At 50.0% G+C, this 18,880-nt stretch overlaps 1 protein-coding gene across 1 annotated transcript in view; it reads left to right on the plus strand.

The window, feature by feature from the left end:
* Window positions 1-18,880, plus strand: part of LOC131571253 (serine/threonine-protein kinase PAK 3-like) — a 76,712-nt gene that overhangs the window by 29,458 nt on the left and 28,374 nt on the right. Inside the window, 2 exon segments of the mRNA XM_058823897.1 lie at window positions 17,316-17,450; window positions 17,722-18,054. Of these exon segments, the coding sequence (XP_058679880.1) occupies window positions 17,316-17,450; window positions 17,722-18,054 (468 nt within the window).

Here is an 18,880-nt window from a genome sequence, read left to right on the forward strand (position 1 = left end):
AGTGCAGCACAAGGCCAGTGAGGAGGCGCTGAGGGACCTTTAATATGGACAGTGGGAGGCAAACGAGGGACCTTCAGGCAGACTTCCATCTATTCTTATGTGATAGTGCTCAGCAAAAGGGCCGTTTCCCTCACAAACCTGCCCTCACTGAATCCAAGTGCTTTAGACACAGCAGTGGGAGACACTTCCATCTTGTTGCTTGCTGGCTGGTTGGTTTGCTAGGAGAGGAAGCTTTCATCATTTTTGCATTTTCCAGCAAGCAAAGACGCTTCTGCACAATGTTGCATTCCCTGTTGCAGCACTTTACTGAGACTGTGATCCAGTTTGAGTTTTCCACGTCTGTAGCAGCAGTAGCAATGGATTGCTGTCTCTTTCCTACTTTTCAATTCAAGAACTAAAAGCTGCATTATACAGAGACAACATTGCTTGCTGATAGCAGCCAGGGAGAAATATCAACTTCATATCCATCTAGAATTCTGTTGAGTTGGCCCAAATTAATTTGGTCGGTGGAACTTAGAATCCCTGTGTGGCTACAAAATGGTCTGATTTCTCCTAAAAACATTAGGTGGTAGATCTGAAAAGAAATGAGGTTTTGAGTGAGAGGTGACAGCCTGTCCTTTATGCTCCTCTCTTGCCACAGCTGACAGAACCAATAGCCATCTCTCCCCTGGCTCCCGCTGCTCCTGGAGAAGAAGCCCAAGAGGAGCAAATTGACGTGAAGGAGCGCCAGACTCCATCAGTGCTCACACCAGAGCCTGGATATCATGAGCCCGTAAGTGCCAGTTGTGTTTGGTGCTGTCATTAGAGCAAGGTAGAGGTGCAAGTTTCAGAGCAGCCAGCGCTTCCTGTTGCTGGCTGAGGATGCTGAGTGCTAGAGTGCTGCCAGGAGCTCGGGATTTCCTACAGGCAGCGACAGCAGAACTTGGCCTTTGACCTGTGATGTTGAGAGCCCAAAGGACTGATGCCTGTGGTAGAGCATGTGGCTGCTTGGCTCGGGGAAGCTCTGTCTCTGGGCTTCTGCAGCGCTGTGACCGAGGGCACACGTGGTAGTGCTGGATGGCACGGGCCTTTGTTTCTTTGTTTTCCCTTGTTGGAAAGGTGTGTTTGGCTTGTGAAATTGGTCTGCAGTTTTGTTGAGTTATTCTTCAGTTCAACAATTTCTTTTGGGCCAGGTGTCTTTTGTCTTTTGATACGCTGCAAGGAGATGGATGTTATGTGCATGGAGCTGTGGGGGCCATTCTTTTCCTGTGTGGCCAAAGAATGTATGCACGCATTTGGGAAGCCTTCTTGTGAGGCCAAAAGCAGAAGGGGCAAGTTTCTGTTGATGCATTTAGTGATGAAGTCTGTTGCATTGGAAAGAGCCTTGGAGCCTGGAGTGGGGGTGAAGCCTCGAGTGCTTGACTGCTGCCTTGTGTTGATCAGAAGAGGTACATGTAAAAATGGTGGATGCTGTATTTGAACTCAAACGGGCCATGCTGTGGCTGGGAAACTGCATGGGTTAAAAGGCCGCAGGGGTGCCGTAGAAGATCAGCTGAACTAGAGCCAGCTTGGGACCAGGTGTCCAAGAAGGCCAAGGGCATGGTGGGCTGTGTCAGCAGCAGTGGGGCAGCAGGAGCAGGGCAGTGAGCGTGGCCCTGTGCTGGGCAGAGCTGCGGCCACAGCTGGAGTGCTGTGTGCACTTGTGGGCCCTGGGAAGCAGAAAGTCCCTGAGGGGCTGCAGTGCGTGCAGAGAAGGACACGGGAGCTGGGCAAGGGAGTGCAGCACAAGGCCAGTGAGGAGGCGCTGAGGGACCTTTAGTCTGGACAATGCGAGGTTCGTGAGGGACCTTCAGGCACATTTTCATCCATCCCTACACAACAGTGCTCAGCACAGTCGCTGTTTTCCTACCAAATACCCTCAGTAAATCAGGGTGCTTTAGACACCAGCATAGGTGATACTTCCATCATGTGTTTTCTGGCTAGTTGGTTGTTGGGAGAGTAGCTAAGAATTGGAAAAGTACCAGAAGTACCAGGCCGTGGCCAATTCCAAGTCCTACACCTGCAAGATAGTGTGTCCTTGCGCCCAGCTGTAGTATGATAATAAATAGTTAAAGAGACATGAGAAAAGTGAGATGTAACATTTAAAGAATGGAGAAGAACTAATGTAGTGGTGTGGCCAATGGACAGTGTAAATTACAGAATATTCATGAGGTTATTACTTGCTGTTTAAATATCTGATGCTCTCTTCAATAAAGGAAGCTTGCTAATTCTCATATTGAGCGTCCCATGTTTTCTCTGCAAGCGACAAAAGACTCATCCCTGAGAAATGGCTCAATGTGCAACAGTTGGTTTGCCAGAAGAGGAAGCCCCGTTTGTTTTCTCCTGTTCCAGCAGGCAAAGATGCTTCTGCACATTGTTTCCTGCCCTTTTGACGCCTTGAATGAGATTGTGATCCAGTTTGAGTTTTCCACGTCTGCAGAAGCAATAGCAATGGATCGCTGTCTCTTTGCTACTCTTCCAAATCTGAGCTTTCAAGAACTAAAAGCTGCATTATACAGAGACAACATTGCTTGCTGATAGCAGCCAGGGAGAAATATCAACTTCATATCCATCTAGAATTCTGTTGAGTTGGCCCATATTAATTTGGTCGGTGGAACTTAGAATCCCTGTGTGGCTACAAAATGGTCTGATTTCTCCTAAAAACATTAGGTGGTAGATCTGAAAAGAAATGAGGTTTTGAGTGAGAGGTGACAGCCTGTCCTTTATGCTTCTCTCTTGCCACAGCTGACAGAACCAATAGCCGTCTCTCCCCTGGCTCCTGCTGCTCCTGGAGAAGAAGCCCAAGAGGAGCAGATTGACGTGGAGGAGCGGCAGACTCCATCAGTGCTCACACCAGAGCCTGGATATCGTGAGCCCGTAAGTGCCAGTTGTGTGTGGTGGTGTCTTTAGAGCAAGGTAGAGGTGCAAGTTTCAGAGCAGCCAGCGCTTCCTGTTGCTGGCTGAGGATGCTGAGTGCTGGAGTGCTGCCAGGAGCTCGGGATTTCCTACAGGCAGCGACAGCAGAACTTGGCCTTTGACCTGTGATGTTGAGGCCCAAAGGGCTGATGCCTGTAGGAGAGCATGTGGCTGCTTGGCTCAGGCAAGCTCTGTCTCTGGGCTTCTGCAGCGCTGTGGCTGAGGGCACACGTGGTAGTGCTGGATGTCATGGGGCTTTCTTTGTTTTCCCTTGTTGGAAAGATGTGATTGGCTTGTGAAACTGGTCTGCAGTTTTCTTCTGTAATTCTTCAGTTCTATCATGTCTTATTGCCTAGCTGCCTTTTGCTTTGATAAGCTGCAAGGAGATGGTTATGTTGTCCATGAAGCTGGGCAGGCTCATTCTTCTCCCATGTCGCCAAGAAACAAGGTGCATATTATGCAGGCTTCTTGTGAGGCCAAAAGCAGAAGGGGCAAGTTTCTTTGGATGCATTTTGTGATGTAGTCTGCCGCTTTGGAAAGTGCATGTGAGCCTGGAGTGGGGCTGAAGCTGCAAGTCCTTGACTGCTGTCTTGTGCAGTTCTGAAGGGGAAAGCCATCTTGAAAGGGTGATTGCTGTATCTTAAGTCAAATAGGCAACTTTGTCGTTGGGGAGCTGCGTGGGCGAAAAGGACCCAGGGGTTCTGCCGGTCTTGAGCAGCGAAAGACGAGGCAGCATGTGGCCAGATGGGCAAGAAGGCCAAGGGCATGGTGGGCTGTGTCAGCAGCAGTGGGGCAGCAGGAGCAGGGCAGTGAGCGTGGCCCTGTGCTGGGCAGCGCTGCGGCCACAGCTGGAGTGCTGTGTGCACTTGTGGGCCCTGGGAAGCAAAAAGTCCCTGAGGGGCTGCAGTGTGTGCAGAGAAGGACAGGGGAGCTGGGCAAGGGAGTGCAGCACAAGGCCAGTGAGGAGGCGCTGAGGGACCTTTAATATGGACAGTGGGAGGCACACGAGGGACCTTCAGGCAGACTTCCATCTATTCTTATGTGATAGTGCTCAGCAAAAGGGCCGTTTCCCTCACAAACATGCCCTCACTGAATCCAAGTGCTTTAGACACAGCAGTGGGAGACACTTCCATCTTGTTGCTTGCTGGCTGGTTGGTTTGCTAGGAGAGGAAGCTTTCATCATTTTTGCATTTTCCAGCAAGCAAAGACGCTTCTGCACAATGTTGCATTCCCTGTTGCAGCACTTTACTGAGACTGTGATCCAGTTTGAGTTTTCCACGTCTGTAGCAGCAGTAGCAATGGATTGCTGTCTCTTTCCTACTTTTCAATTCAAGAACTAAAAGCTGCATTATACAGAGACAACATTGCTTGCTGATAGCAGCCAGGGAGAAATATCAACTTCATATCCATCTAGAATTCTGTTGAGTTGGCCCAAATTAATTTGGTCGGTGGAACTTAGAATCCCTGTGTGGCTACAAAATGGTCTGATTTCTCCTAAAAACATTAGGTGGTAGATCTGAAAAGAAATGAGGTTTTGAGTGAGAGGTGACAGCCTGTCCTTTATGCTCCTCTCTTGCCACAGCTGACAGAACCAATAGCCATCTCTCCCCTGGCTCCCGCTGCTCCTGGAGAAGAAGCCCAAGAGGAGCAAATTGACGTGAAGGAGCGCCAGACTCCATCAGTGCTCACACCAGAGCCTGGATATCGTGAGCCCGTAAGTGCCAGTTGTGTTTGGTGCTGTCATTAGAGCAAGGTAGAGGTGCAAGTTTCAGAGCAGCCAGCGCTTCCTGTTGCTGGCTGAGGATGCTGAGTGCTAGAGTGCTGCCAGGAGCTCGGGATTTCCTACAGGCAGCGACAGCAGAACTTGGCCTTTGACCTGTGATGTTGAGAGCCCAAAGGACTGATGCCTGTGGGAGAGCATGTGGCTGCTTGGCTCGGGGAAGCTCTGTCTCTGGGCTTCTGCAGCGCTGTGACCGAGGGCACACGTGGTAGTGCTGGATGGCACGGGCCTTTGTTTCTTTGTTTTCCCTTGTTGGAAAGGTGTGTTTGGCTTGTGAAATTGGTCTGCAGTTTTGTTGAGTTATTCTTCAGTTCAACAATTTCTTTTGGGCCAGGTGTCTTTTGTCTTTTGATACGCTGCAAGGAGATGGATGTTATGTGCATGGAGCTGTGGGGGCCATTCTTTTCCTGTGTGGCCAAAGAATGTATGCACGCATTTGGGAAGCCTTCTTGTGAGGCCAAAAGCAGAAGGGGCAAGTTTCTGTTGATGCATTTAGTGATGAAGTCTGTTGCATTGGAAAGAGCCTTGGAGCCTGGAGTGGGGGTGAAGCCGCGAGTGCTTGACTGCTGCCTTGTGTTGCTCAGAAGAGGTACATGTAAAAATGGTGGATGCTGTATTTGAACTCAAACGGGCCATGCTGTGGCTGGGAAACTGCATGGGTTAAAAGGCCGCAGGGGTGCCGTAGAAGATCAGCTGAACTAGAGCCAGCTTGGGACCAGGTGTCCAGGAAGGCCAAGGGCATGGTGGGCTGTGTCAGCAGCAGTGGGGCAGCAGGAGCAGGGCAGTGAGCGTGGCCCTGTGCTGGGCAGAGCTGCGGCCACAGCTGGAGTGCTGTGTGCACTTGTGGGCCCTGGGAAGCAGAAAGTCCCTGAGGGGCTGCAGTGTGTGCAGAGAAGGACACGGGAGCTGGGCAAGGGAGTGCAGCACAAGGCCAGTGAGGAGGCGCTGAGGGACCTTTAGTCTGGACAATGCGAGGTTCGTGAGGGACCTTCAGGCACATTTTCATCCATCCCTACACAACAGTGCTCAGCACAGTCGCTGTTTTCCTACCAAATACCCTCAGTAAATCAGGGTGCTTTAGACACCAGCATAGGTGATACTTCCATCATGTGTTTTCTGGCTAGTTGGTTGTTGGGAGAGTAGCTAAGAATTGGAAAAGTACCAGAAGTACCAGGCCGTGGCCAATTCCAAGTCCTACACCTGCAAGATAGTGTGTCCTTGCGCCCAGCTGTAGTATGATAATAAATAGTTAAAGAGACATGAGAAAAGTGAGATGTAACATTTAAAGAATGGAGAAGAACTAATGTAGTGGTGTGGCCAATGGACAGTGTAAATTACAGAATATTCATGAGGTTATTACTTGCTGTTTAAATATCTGATGCTCTCTTCAATAAAGGAAGCTTGCTAATTCTCATATTGAGCGTCCCATGTTTTCTCTGCAAGCGACAAAAGACTCATCCCTGAGAAATGGCTCAATGTGCAACAGTTGGTTTGCCAGAAGAGGAAGCCCCGTTTGTTTTCTCCTGTTCCAGCAGGCAAAGATGCTTCTGCACATTGTTTCCTGCCCTTTTGACGCCTTGAATGAGATTGTGATCCAGTTTGAGTTTTCCACGTCTGCAGAAGCAATAGCAATGGATCGCTGTCTCTTTGCTACTCTTCCAAATCTGAGCTTTCAAGAACTAAAAGCTGCATTATACAGAGACAACATTGCTTGCTGATAGCAGCCAGGGAGAAATATCAACTTCATATCCATCTAGAATTCTGTTGAGTTGGCCCATATTAATTTGGTCGGTGGAACTTAGAATCCCTGTGTGGCTACAAAATGGTCTGATTTCTCCTAAAAACATTAGGTGGTAGATCTGAAAAGAAATGAGGTTTTGAGTGAGAGGTGACAGCCTGTCCTTTATGCTTCTCTCTTGCCACAGCTGACAGAACCAATAGCCGTCTCTCCCCTGGCTCCTGCTGCTCCTGGAGAAGAAGCCCAAGAGGAGCAAATTGACGTGGAGGAGCGGCAGACTCCATCAGTGCTCACACCAGAGCCTGGATATCGTGAGCCCGTAAGTGCCAGTTGTGTGTGGTGGTGTCTTTAGAGCAAGGTAGAGGTGCAAGTTTCAGAGCAGCCAGCGCTTCCTGTTGCTGGCTGAGGATGCTGAGTGCTGGAGTGCTGCCAGGAGCTCGGGATTTCCTACAGGCAGCGACAGCAGAACTTGGCCTTTGACCTGTGATGTTGAGGCCCAAAGGGCTGATGCCTGTAGGAGAGCATGTGGCTGCTTGGCTCAGGCAAGCTCTGTCTCTGGGCTTCTGCAGCGCTGTGGCTGAGGGCACACGTGGTAGTGCTGGATGTCATGGGGCTTTCTTTGTTTTCCCTTGTTGGAAAGATGTGATTGGCTTGTGAAACTGGTCTGCAGTTTTCTTCTGTAATTCTTCAGTTCTATCATGTCTTATTGCCTAGCTGCCTTTTGCTTTGATAAGCTGCAAGGAGATGGTTATGTTGTCCATGAAGCTGGGCAGGCTCATTCTTCTCCCATGTCGCCAAGAAACAAGGTGCATATTATGCAGGCTTCTTGTGAGGCCAAAAGCAGAAGGGGCAAGTTTCTTTGGATGCATTTTGTGATGTAGTCTGCCGCTTTGGAAAGTGCATGTGAGCCTGGAGTGGGGCTGAAGCTGCAAGTCCTTGACTGCTGTCTTGTGCTGCTCCGAAGGGGAAAGCCATCTTGAAAGGGTGATTGCTGTATCTTAAGTCAAATAGGCAACTTTGTCGTTGGGGAGCTGCGTGGGCGAAAAGGACCCAGGGGTTCTGCCGGTCTTGAGCAGCGAAAGACGAGGCAGCATGTGGCCAGATGGGCAAGAAGGCCAAGGGCATGGTGGGCTGTGTCAGCAGCAGTGGGGCAGCAGGAGCAGGGCAGTGAGCGTGGCCCTGTGCTGGGCAGCGCTGCGGCCACAGCTGGAGTGCTGTGTGCACTTGTGGGCCCTGGGAAGCAAAAAGTCCCTGAGGGGCTGCAGTGTGTGCAGAGAAGGACAGGGGAGCTGGGCAAGGGAGTGCAGCACAAGGCCAGTGAGGAGGCGCTGAGGGACCTTTAATATGGACAGTGGGAGGCAAACGAGGGACCTTCAGGCAGACTTCCATCTATTCTTATGTGATAGTGCTCAGCAAAAGGGCCGTTTCCCTCACAAACATGCCCTCACTGAATCCAAGTGCTTTAGACACAGCAGTGGGAGACACTTCCATCTTGTTGCTTGCTGGCTGGTTGGTTTGCTAGGAGAGGAAGCTTTCATCATTTTTGCATTTTCCAGCAAGCAAAGACGCTTCTGCACAATGTTGCATTCCCTGTTGCAGCACTTTACTGAGACTGTGATCCAGTTTGAGTTTTCCACGTCTGTAGCAGCAGTAGCAATGGATTGCTGTCTCTTTCCTACTTTTCAATTCAAGAACTAAAAGCTGCATTATACAGAGACAACATTGCTTGCTGATAGCAGCCAGGGAGAAATATCAACTTCATATCCATCTAGAATTCTGTTGAGTTGGCCCAAATTAATTTGGTCGGTGGAACTTAGAATCCCTGTGTGGCTACAAAATGGTCTGATTTCTCCTAAAAACATTAGGTGGTAGATCTGAAAAGAAATGAGGTTTTGAGTGAGAGGTGACAGCCTGTCCTTTATGCTCCTCTCTTGCCACAGCTGACAGAACCAATAGCCATCTCTCCCCTGGCTCCCGCTGCTCCTGGAGAAGAAGCCCAAGAGGAGCAAATTGAAGTGAAGGAGCGCCAGACTCCATCAGTGCTCACACCAGAGCCTGGATATCGTGAGCCCGTAAGTGCCAGTTGTGTTTGGTGCTGTCATTAGAGCAAGGTAGAGGTGCAAGTTTCAGAGCAGCCAGTGCTTCCTGTTGCTGGCTGAGGATGCTGAGTGCTAGAGTGCTGCCAGGAGCTCGGGATTTCCTACAGGCAGCGACAGCAGAACTTGGCCTTTGACCTGTGATGTTGAGAGCCCAAAGGACTGATGCCTGTGGGAGAGCATGTGGCTGCTTGGCTCGGGGAAGCTCTGTCTCTGGGCTTCTGCAGCGCTGTGACCGAGGGCACACGTGGTAGTGCTGGATGGCACGGGCCTTTGTTTCTTTGTTTTCCCTTGTTGGAAAGGTGTGTTTGGCTTGTGAAATTGGTCTGCAGTTTTGTTGAGTTATTCTTCAGTTCAACAATTTCTTTTGGGCCAGGTGTCTTTTGTCTTTTGATACGCTGCAAGGAGATGGATGTTATGTGCATGGAGCTGTGGGGGCCATTCTTTTCCTGTGTGGCCAAAGAATGTATGCACGCATTTGGGAAGCCTTCTTGTGAGGCCAAAAGCAGAAGGGGCAAGTTTCTGTTGATGCATTTAGTGATGAAGTCTGTTGCATTGGAAAGAGCCTTGGAGCCTGGAGTGGGGGTGAAGCCGCGAGTGCTTGACTGCTGCCTTGTGTTGCTCAGAAGAGGTACATGTAAAAATGGTGGATGCTGTATTTGAACTCAAACGGGCCATGCTGTGGCTGGGAAACTGCATGGGTTAAAAGGCCGCAGGGGTGCCGTAGAAGATCAGCTGAACTAGAGCCAGCTTGGGACCAGGTGTCCAGGAAGGCCAAGGGCATGGTGGGCTGTGTCAGCAGCAGTGGGGCAGCAGGAGCAGGGCAGTGAGCGTGGCCCTGTGCTGGGCAGAGCTGCGGCCACAGCTGGAGTGCTGTGTGCAGTTGTGGGCCCTGGGAAGCAGAAAGTCCCTGAGGGGCTGCAGTGCGTGCAGAGAAGGACACGGGAGCTGGGCAAGGGAGTGCAGCACAAGGCCAGTGAGGAGGCGCTGAGGGACCTTTAGTCTGGACAATGCGAGGTTCGTGAGGGACCTTCAGGCACATTTTCATCCATCCCTACACAACAGTGCTCAGCACAGTCGCTGTTTTCCTACCAAATACCCTCAGTAAATCAGGGTGCTTTAGACACCAGCATAGGTGATACTTCCATCATGTGTTTTCTGGCTAGTTGGTTGTTGGGAGAGTAGCTAAGAATTGGAAAAGTACCAGAAGTACCAGGCCGTGGCCAATTCCAAGTCCTACACCTGCAAGATAGTGTGTCCTTGCGCCCAGCTGTAGTATGATAATAAATAGTTAAAGAGACATGAGAAAAGTGAGATGTAACATTTAAAGAATGGAGAAGAACTAATGTAGTGGTGTGGCCAATGGACAGTGTAAATTACAGAATATTCATGAGGTTATTACTTGCTGTTTAAATATCTGATGCTCTCTTCAATAAAGGAAGCTTGCTAATTCTCATATTGAGCGTCCCATGTTTTCTCTGCAAGCGACAAAAGACTCATCCCTGAGAAATGGCTCAATGTGCAACAGTTGGTTTGCCAGAAGAGGAAGCCCCGTTTGTTTTCTCCTGTTCCAGCAGGCAAAGATGCTTCTGCACATTGTTTCCTGCCCTTTTGACGCCTTGAATGAGATTGTGATCCAGTTTGAGTTTTCCACGTCTGCAGAAGCAATAGCAATGGATCGCTGTCTCTTTGCTACTCTTCCAAATCTGAGCTTTCAAGAACTAAAAGCTGCATTATACAGAGACAACATTGCTTGCTGATAGCAGCCAGGGAGAAATATCAACTTCATATCCATCTAGAATTGTGTTGAGTTGGCCCAAATTAATTTGGTCGGTGGAACTTAGAATCCCTGTGTGGCTACAAAATGGTCTGATTTCTCCTAAAAACATTAGGTGGTAGATCTGAAAAGAAATGAGGTTTTGAGTGAGAGGTGACAGCCTGTCCTTTATGCTCCTCTCTTGCCACAGCTGACAGAACCAATAGCCATCTCTCCCCTGGCTCCCGCTGCTCCTGGAGAAGAAGCCCAAGAGGAGCAAATTGAAGTGAAGGAGCGCCAGACTCCATCAGTGCTCACACCAGAGCCTGGATATCGTGAGCCCGTAAGTGCCAGTTGTGTTTGGTGCTGTCATTAGAGCAAGGTAGAGGTGCAAGTTTCAGAGCAGCCAGTGCTTCCTGTTGCTGGCTGAGGATGCTGAGTGCTAGAGTGCTGCCAGGAGCTCGGGATTTCCTACAGGCAGCGACAGCAGAACTTGGCCTTTGACCTGTGATGTTGAGAGCCCAAAGGACTGATGCCTGTGGTAGAGCATGTGGCTGCTTGGCTCGGGGAAGCTCTGTCTCTGGGCTTCTGCAGCGCTGTGACCGAGGGCACACGTGGTAGTGCTGGATGGCACGGGCCTTTGTTTCTTTGTTTTCCCTTGTTGGAAAGGTGTGTTTGGCTTGTGAAATTGGTCTGCAGTTTTGTTGAGTTATTCTTCAGTTCAACAATTTCTTTTGGGCCAGGTGTCTTTTGTCTTTTGATACGCTGCAAGGAGATGGATGTTATGTGCATGGAGCTGTGGGGGCCATTCTTTTCCTGTGTGGCCAAAGAATGTATGCACGCATTTGGGAAGCCTTCTTGTGAGGCCAAAAGCAGAAGGGGCAAGTTTCTGTTGATGCATTTAGTGATGAAGTCTGTTGCATTGGAAAGAGCCTTGGAGCCTGGAGTGGGGGTGAAGCCGCGAGTGCTTGACTGCTGCCTTGTGTTGATCAGAAGAGGTACATGTAAAAATGGTGGATGCTGTATTTGAACTCAAACGGGCCATGCTGTGGCTGGGAAACTGCATGGGTTAAAAGGCCGCAGGGGTGCCGTAGAAGATCAGCTGAACTAGAGCCAGCTTGGGACCAGGTGTCCAGGAAGGCCAAGGGCATGGTGGGCTGTGTCAGCAGCAGTGGGGCAGCAGGAGCAGGGCAGTGAGCGTGGCCCTGTGCTGGGCAGAGCTGTGGCCACAGCTGGAGTGCTGTGTGCACTTGTGGGCCCTGGGAAGCAGAAAGTCCCTGAGGGGCTGCAGTGCGTGCAGAGAAGGACACGGGAGCTGGGCAAGGGAGTGCAGCACAAGGCCAGTGAGGAGGCGCTGAGGGACCTTTAGTCTGGACAATGCGAGGTTCGTGAGGGACCTTCAGGCACATTTTCATCCATCCCTACACAACAGTGCTCAGCACAGTCGCTGTTTTCCTACCAAATACCCTCAGTAAATCAGGGTGCTTTAGACACCAGCATAGGTGATACTTCCATCATGTGTTTTCTGGCTAGTTGGTTGTTGGGAGAGTAGCTAAGAATTGGAAAAGTACCAGAAGTACCAGGCCGTGGCCAATTCCAAGTCCTACACCTGCAAGATAGTGTGTCCTTGCGCCCAGCTGTAGTATGATAATAAATAGTTAAAGAGACATGAGAAAAGTGAGATGTAACATTTAAAGAATGGAGAAGAACTAATGTAGTGGTGTGGCCAATGGACAGTGTAAATTACAGAATATTCATGAGGTTATTACTTGCTGTTTAAATATCTGATGCTCTCTTCAATAAAGGAAGCTTGCTAATTCTCATATTGAGCGTCCCATGTTTTCTCTGCAAGCGACAAAAGACTCATCCCTGAGAAATGGCTCAATGTGCAACAGTTGGTTTGCCAGAAGAGGAAGCCCCGTTTGTTTTCTCCTGTTCCAGCAGGCAAAGATGCTTCTGCACATTGTTTCCTGCCCTTTTGACGCCTTGAATGAGATTGTGATCCAGTTTGAGTTTTCCACGTCTGCAGAAGCAATAGCAATGGATCGCTGTCTCTTTGCTACTCTTCCAAATCTGAGCTTTCAAGAACTAAAAGCTGCATTATACAGAGACAACATTGCTTGCTGATAGCAGCCAGGGAGAAATATCAACTTCATATCCATCTAGAATTCTGTTGAGTTGGCCATATTAATTTGGTCGGTGGAACTTAGAATCCCTGTGTGGCTACAAAATGGTCTGATTTCTCCTAAAAACATTAGGTGGTAGATCTGAAAAGAAATGAGGTTTTGAGTGAGAGGTGACAGCCTGTCCTTTATGCTTCTCTCTTGCCACAGCTGACAGAACCAATAGCCGTCTCTCCCCTGGCTCCTGCTGCTCCTGGAGAAGAAGCCCAAGAGGAGCAAATTGACGTGGAGGAGCGGCAGACTCCATCAGTGCTCACACCAGAGCCTGGATATCGTGAGCCCGTAAGTGCCAGTTGTGTGTGGTGGTGTCTTTAGAGCAAGGTAGAGGTGCAAGTTTCAGAGCAGCCAGCGCTTCCTGTTGCTGGCTGAGGATGCTGAGTGCTGGAGTGCTGCCAGGAGCTCGGGATTTCCTACAGGCAGCGACAGCAGAACTTGGCCTTTGACCTGTGATGTTGAGGCCCAAAGGGCTGATGCCTGTAGGAGAGCATGTGGCTGCTTGGCTCAGGCAAGCTCTGTCTCTGGGCTTCTGCAGCGCTGTGGCTGAGGGCACACGTGGTAGTGCTGGATGTCATGGGGCTTTCTTTGTTTTCCCTTGTTGGAAAGATGTGATTGGCTTGTGAAACTGGTCTGCAGTTTCCTTCTGTAATTCTTCAGTTCTATCATGTCTTATTGCCTAGCTGCCTTTTGCTTTGATAAGCTGCAAGGAGATGGTTATGTTGTCCATGAAGCTGGGCAGGCTCATTCTTCTCCCATGTCGCCAAGAAACAAGGTGCATATTATGCAGGCTTCTTGTGAGGCCAAAAGCAGAAGGGGCAAGTTTCTTTGGATGCATTTTGTGATGTAGTCTGCCGCTTTGGAAAGTGCATGTGAGCCTGGAGTGGGGCTGAAGCTGCAAGTCCTTGACTGCTGTCTTGTGCAGTTCTGAAGGGGAAAGCCATCTTGAAAGGGCGATTGCTGTATCTTAAGTCAAATAGGCAACTTTGTCGTTGGGGAGCTGCGTGGGCGAAAAGGACCCAGGGGTTCTGCCGGTCTTGAGCAGCGAAAGACGAGGCAGCATGTGGCCAGATGGGCAAGAAGGCCAAGGGCATGGTGGGCTGTGTCAGCAGCAGTGGGGCAGCAGGAGCAGGGCAGTGAGCGTGGCCCTGTGCTGGGCAGCGCTGCGGCCATCTGGAGTGCTGTGTGCACTTGTGGGCCCTGGGAAGCAAAAAGTCCCTGAGGGGCTGCAGTGTGTGCAGAGAAGGACAGGGGAGCTGGGCAAGGGAGTGCAGCACAAGGCCAGTGAGGAGGCGCTGAGGGACCTTTAATATGGACAGTGGGAGGCACACGAGGGACCTTCAGGCAGACTTCCATCTATTCTTATGTGATAGTGCTCAGCAAAAGGGCCGTTTCCCTCACAAACATGCCCTCACTGAATCCAAGTGCTTTAGACACAGCAGTGGGAGACACTTCCATCTTGTTGCTTGCTGGCTGGTTGGTTTGCTAGGAGAGGAAGCTTTCATCATTTTTGCATTTTCCAGCAAGCAAAGACGCTTCTGCACAATGTTGCATTCCCTGTTGCAGCACTTTACTGAGACTGTGATCCAGTTTGAGTTTTCCACGTCTGTAGCAGCAGTAGCAATGGATTGCTGTCTCTTTCCTACTTTTCAATTCAAGAACTAAAAGCTGCATTATACAGAGACAACATTGCTTGCTGATAGCAGCCAGGGAGAAATATCAACTTCATATCCATCTAGAATTCTGTTGAGTTGGCCCATATTAATTTGGTCGGTGGAACTTAGAATCCCTGTGTGGCTACAAAATGGTCTGATTTCTCCTAAAAACATTAGGTGGTAGATCTGAAAAGAAATGAGGTTTTGAGTGAGAGGTGACAGCCTGTCCTTTATGCTCCTCTCTTGCCACAGCTGACAGAACCAATAGCCGTCTCTCCCCTGGCTCCCGCTGCTCCTGGAGAAGAAGCCCAAGAGGAGCAAATTGACGTGGAGGAGCGCCAAACTCCATCAGTGCTCACACCAGAGCCTGGATATCGTGAGCCCGTAAGTGCCAGTTGTGTGTGGTGGTGTCTTTAGAGCAAGGTAGAGGTGCAAGTTTCAGAGCAGCCAGTGCTTCCTGTTGCTGGCTGAGGATGCTGAGTGCTGGAGTGCTGCCAGGAGCTCGGGATTTCCTGCACGCAGCGACAGCAGAACTTGGCCTTAGACCTGTGATGTTGAGAATCCAAAGGGCTGGTGCCTGTGGGAGAGCATGTGGCTGCTTGGCTCAGGGAACCTCTGTCTCTGGGCTTCTGCAGCGCTGTGGCTGAGGGCACACGTGGTAGTGCTGGAGGTCATGGGGCTTTCTTTGTTTTCCTTTGTTGGAAAGTTGTGTTTGGCTTGTAAGACTGCTCTGCAGTTTTCTTCTGTAATTCTTCGGTTCTATCATGTCTTACTTCCTGGCTGACTTTTCGCTTTGATAAGCTGCAAGGAGATGTCCATGAAGCTGTGCATGCTCATTCTTCTCCCATGTCACCAAAGAAACAAAGTGCATATTATGCAGGCTTCTTGTGAGGCCAAAAGCAGAAGGGGCAAGTTTCTTTGGATGCATTTTGTGATGTAGTCTGCCGCTTTGGAAAGTGCATGTGAGCCTGGAGTGGGGCTGAAGCTGCAAGTCCTTGACTGCTGTCTTGTGCTGCTCCGAAGGGGAAGGCCATCTTGAAATGGTGAAAGCTGTACCATAAGTCAGATAGACAACTTTGTGCTTGGGGAGGTGTGTGGGCGAAAATGACCCAGGGGTTCTGCCCGTCTTGAGCAGCTAAAGATGAGGCAGCATGTGGCCAGATGGGCAAGAAGGCCAAGGGCATGGTGGGCTGTGTCAGCAGCAGTGGGGCAGCAGGAGCAGGGCAGTGAGCGTGGCCCTGTGCTGGGCAGCGCTGCGGCCACAGCTGGAGTGCTGTGTGCAGCTGTGGGCCCCTGGGAAGCCGAAAGTCATGGAGCAGCTGCAGTGTTTGCACAGGACAGGGGAGCTGGGCAAGGGAGTGCAGCACAAGGCCAGTAAAGAGGTACTGAGGGACCTTTTGTCTGGATAATGAGTGGCTCATGAGTGGCCTTCAGCATCTCCTCAGTATATCCAAATATTATAGCCATGTTTGTAGCGACTTTTCCCCCTTTGTTTTCATCGTTATATTTTGGTTTTCTTTTAAGAGGAGGCCTTTTCATTTTCTTTTTCTCCCAAGCATTGTGCTTTTCGTAATTATTTCCAGGCCTTGTAAATCTTTGGGCCTGGCTATGGTAAAATTTTATATTCCACGGTAGCACTTCTGGAGAATGCTTTTTTTTGCATGAGAACAGATCATTTTGTGCAGGGACCTTGGCGCAGAAGGAGCTGTTGTGGTTCTATTCCAGCCAGTAGGGTCTTTCTGTTCACTTTGAGCTTAGCAGCGCCTATGCGTTTTTGCTGCCCAGGTAATCAGTGTGTGTTGTGTCTGGGAATTAAATAGAAGATCAATGTCCTTGCATTCCACGTGCTCCTCAGAGATCACAGGAGCTGGGAGTGGCTGGGCTGCATTTCTGATTCCAGACACTTTAGCACCATCAGTGTGATTGAGTCCAAGAGAAGAACTTGCTCGAGCACAGATGCACAGAGAGCGCAGTTCCCAGTGCAATGCTTTGAGTCTGACCCCTTTCCATAGGACCTACATGCTCCAGATTCCCCAAGAGTGTCCTTTATTGAAGCTACAGGAGAGCATTCTCAGGATTGCTGCTGAGCAGGGCACTGGCTATCAAGTTTTGATGTGTGTAGCAATAGAGAGGACATTAAAGAGAGATTTCAGTAATGAGATCTCTCTATCTATCTATCTATCTATCTATCTATCTATCTATCTGTCCATTTATATATCTATGCAACATTTACATAATTGAATCTTCCTGGCTCTGGTCCAAGGCATTTGGAGATGTCACCTAAAGCATCCCTCTCAGGAGGGGATTAGAGACATGTTCTCTTGACCAGTTCTGAGCAGGCAGAGATGTTTTCCCTTCCAGATATGATCGTTTTTCCCCTCAGAGTTGTTTTAGTCCTCTGGCCTCTTCTGCCCTGAAGTCCCCAGTTAATTCTTTAAATTTCTGCCTGTCCTAGAGAGGTGGAACAATTCCAGGTTTAGGTGGTGTTCGGTGACTCTGGTCACACATGCCATACATTACATGACGCATGGTTTCCTTCACTGGCATCCCCAGGGCTGTGTAAGTGCATTCATTAATGGGGCCTTAGGAGAGTCTCTGTAACTGCTGGTCAGAATTCTCAGTTGACAAAAGAGAGAGAAAAAACACCTTGGTCCTCTTCCGTATACTGAAGTGGCCCTAGGGGCTCAGTCACACCCATCAGAGAACTTTGCATTCATCCTCATCTTCTGAATGACCAGGTTTTCTAACAAGAGTGCAGATGTCAGAAAGGCAGGAATGCTTGTGCAGGCCTGAAGAGAACATGAACTCCAGAAGTGTCTCACAAGGGCTGAAGCCACTTGCAGAGCCAGGATGGAGCTGTGGGACAGGGCAGGGTGTCAGTCACTACTGAAAGACAAACAGGACATGGCAGAAGCAGAGGGAAGCCCTCACCAGACCCTTGAGGAATGCCACAGCTTCCCTGTCAGCTGCCTGAGAGGCTGTTGGAGCTTCAGTCCCAGATGGCCCCTGATTGTAGGGCCAGGGTCACTTTGGAATCTGTGCCTCCCCTTGAACAGAGAATGACCCTGGAGAGCAGCAGCACAGTGCTTTGGGAATGTGTGAGCCCAGCAGTCTTTGAGTCTTGGCCCACAAAGGTTGTATGGGAAGCTGAAACCCATCTTCTCTTGCTTTCTGTGCAGGTGCTTCTAGAGAAAGAGCAGGAGCAGATTGCTTCAACAGAGATGCCATGCCAAACTCAGGAAGAGCTGTTCCCAGCCCAAGAGCAGGAAGAGCAGCTCAGGCAGCAGGTGGAAGAGCCACAGGACAATGGCCAGGTAAGCCTGACTGGCCAAGGCTCAGAGGGAACGGCAGGAAGAGGGGCATAAACCAGAGCTCTTGGGACTGAGGAGGCCAGGAGTCCCACAGGCACTGGAAGCACAGAGCCTTGGAATCTGCAGAGATCAGCCCTGGGACAGGAGGTTTGCAATGGAAGCAAGGTGGGCAGGGAGGCAGAAAGAAGTGGCTGAATAAATGTGATTTTGAGGCTGCAAGAGGAAAAAAACGGAGCCTGAGCAAGAGTCACTTGTCCTGCATTTGTGTGTACAGAAGATCAAGGCAGAGCCACAAGCAGAGCTGCCCGAAGCTCAGAGTGCCATCATGGACGTGAAGAACATGAACAAGGAAGACATGGGAAGAAATCAAGAGGAGAATCTCCATCAGCAGAGGGGCGATCAACAAAACCAGGTGAGTGAAAGAGTGGCAGGCACTCCACTCATGAAACATCCTCTCGCTTGTTTTTTAGAGAACATGAAGGAACAGCTAAACGCTGAGCTTCAGATAGCTGACACTAGGATCAAGACAAGGCAGAAGAGGCTGGAGGAAGAAATGAAAATCATCAGGGAGAAACTTAATTGCTTCCCTCATTCTCTACAAAAGCAAGTGAGTGAAAGAGGGATGCAGTCACTGCAGTCACCAAACTGGTGGTTTCTGCCCTTTTTGCCTTTCCAGTGCAGAGCAGCAGGGAGTGGGGCCATGCCTCTGAGTGCCATCCTGCTGTAGTGTGTATCACAGTCACTCTGAAGGACATTTCCTGGTGTGCTCAATCTCCTGTGCTTCCCTGGATAGTGGAATTTTTCCTTTGGCCTTTTTGCCAGCAGTCATCCAAATTGATTCCTGCTCTCCTGTTCTCAGACCCAGATGGGGGACTGAAACAAGCTGTCTGCATTCCTTGTCAATCTGTTCTTTCCCTTTCCTCACAGTCGATGACTCCTGGCTGACAGGGACAAGCTGTAGTGTCTGACTCCTTTGTTCTGTTTCATTTGAGGAGCAAGAGTTGACATCTGACCGGGCAGCCTGCGAAGACTTCCAGCAAATGTCTGGCAATGACGGACCCCAAGTTAAGAGTGAGGCACAGGAACAGTGCCCACCAGAAGTGCTCCAGGTCCAGCACACCAAGGGCTCTGAGCTTGCTGCCGCAGCAGCATTGCCTGGAAGAAGCCATTCTGTAAAACCTGGAACCTCAAGCTTGGGCAGTTCCTTCATCTCTCCGAAACAGGAGACTGAGAAGAGGTACCTGGAGATGCTGGGTATGTCTGGTGTGTTTCTTGTCTGAGGGACAGTGCATTGTGTGCAGGTGTCAGCAGAGCTGTACCAAATGCTCCTCCTGAGTTTGGTGTCACAGGGCCATTTAGGACTCCCCTGAGCAGTGCTGTGCTCTGAGGCAGCGAGAGAGCGCTCTGGGTGTTCCTGCTGCCTCTGAGGGCAC

Source organism: Ammospiza caudacuta, chromosome Z (assembly GCF_027887145.1).
Source record: "Ammospiza caudacuta isolate bAmmCau1 chromosome Z, bAmmCau1.pri, whole genome shotgun sequence".
In the NCBI taxonomy this organism is placed as follows: domain Eukaryota; kingdom Metazoa; phylum Chordata; class Aves; order Passeriformes; family Passerellidae; genus Ammospiza; species Ammospiza caudacuta.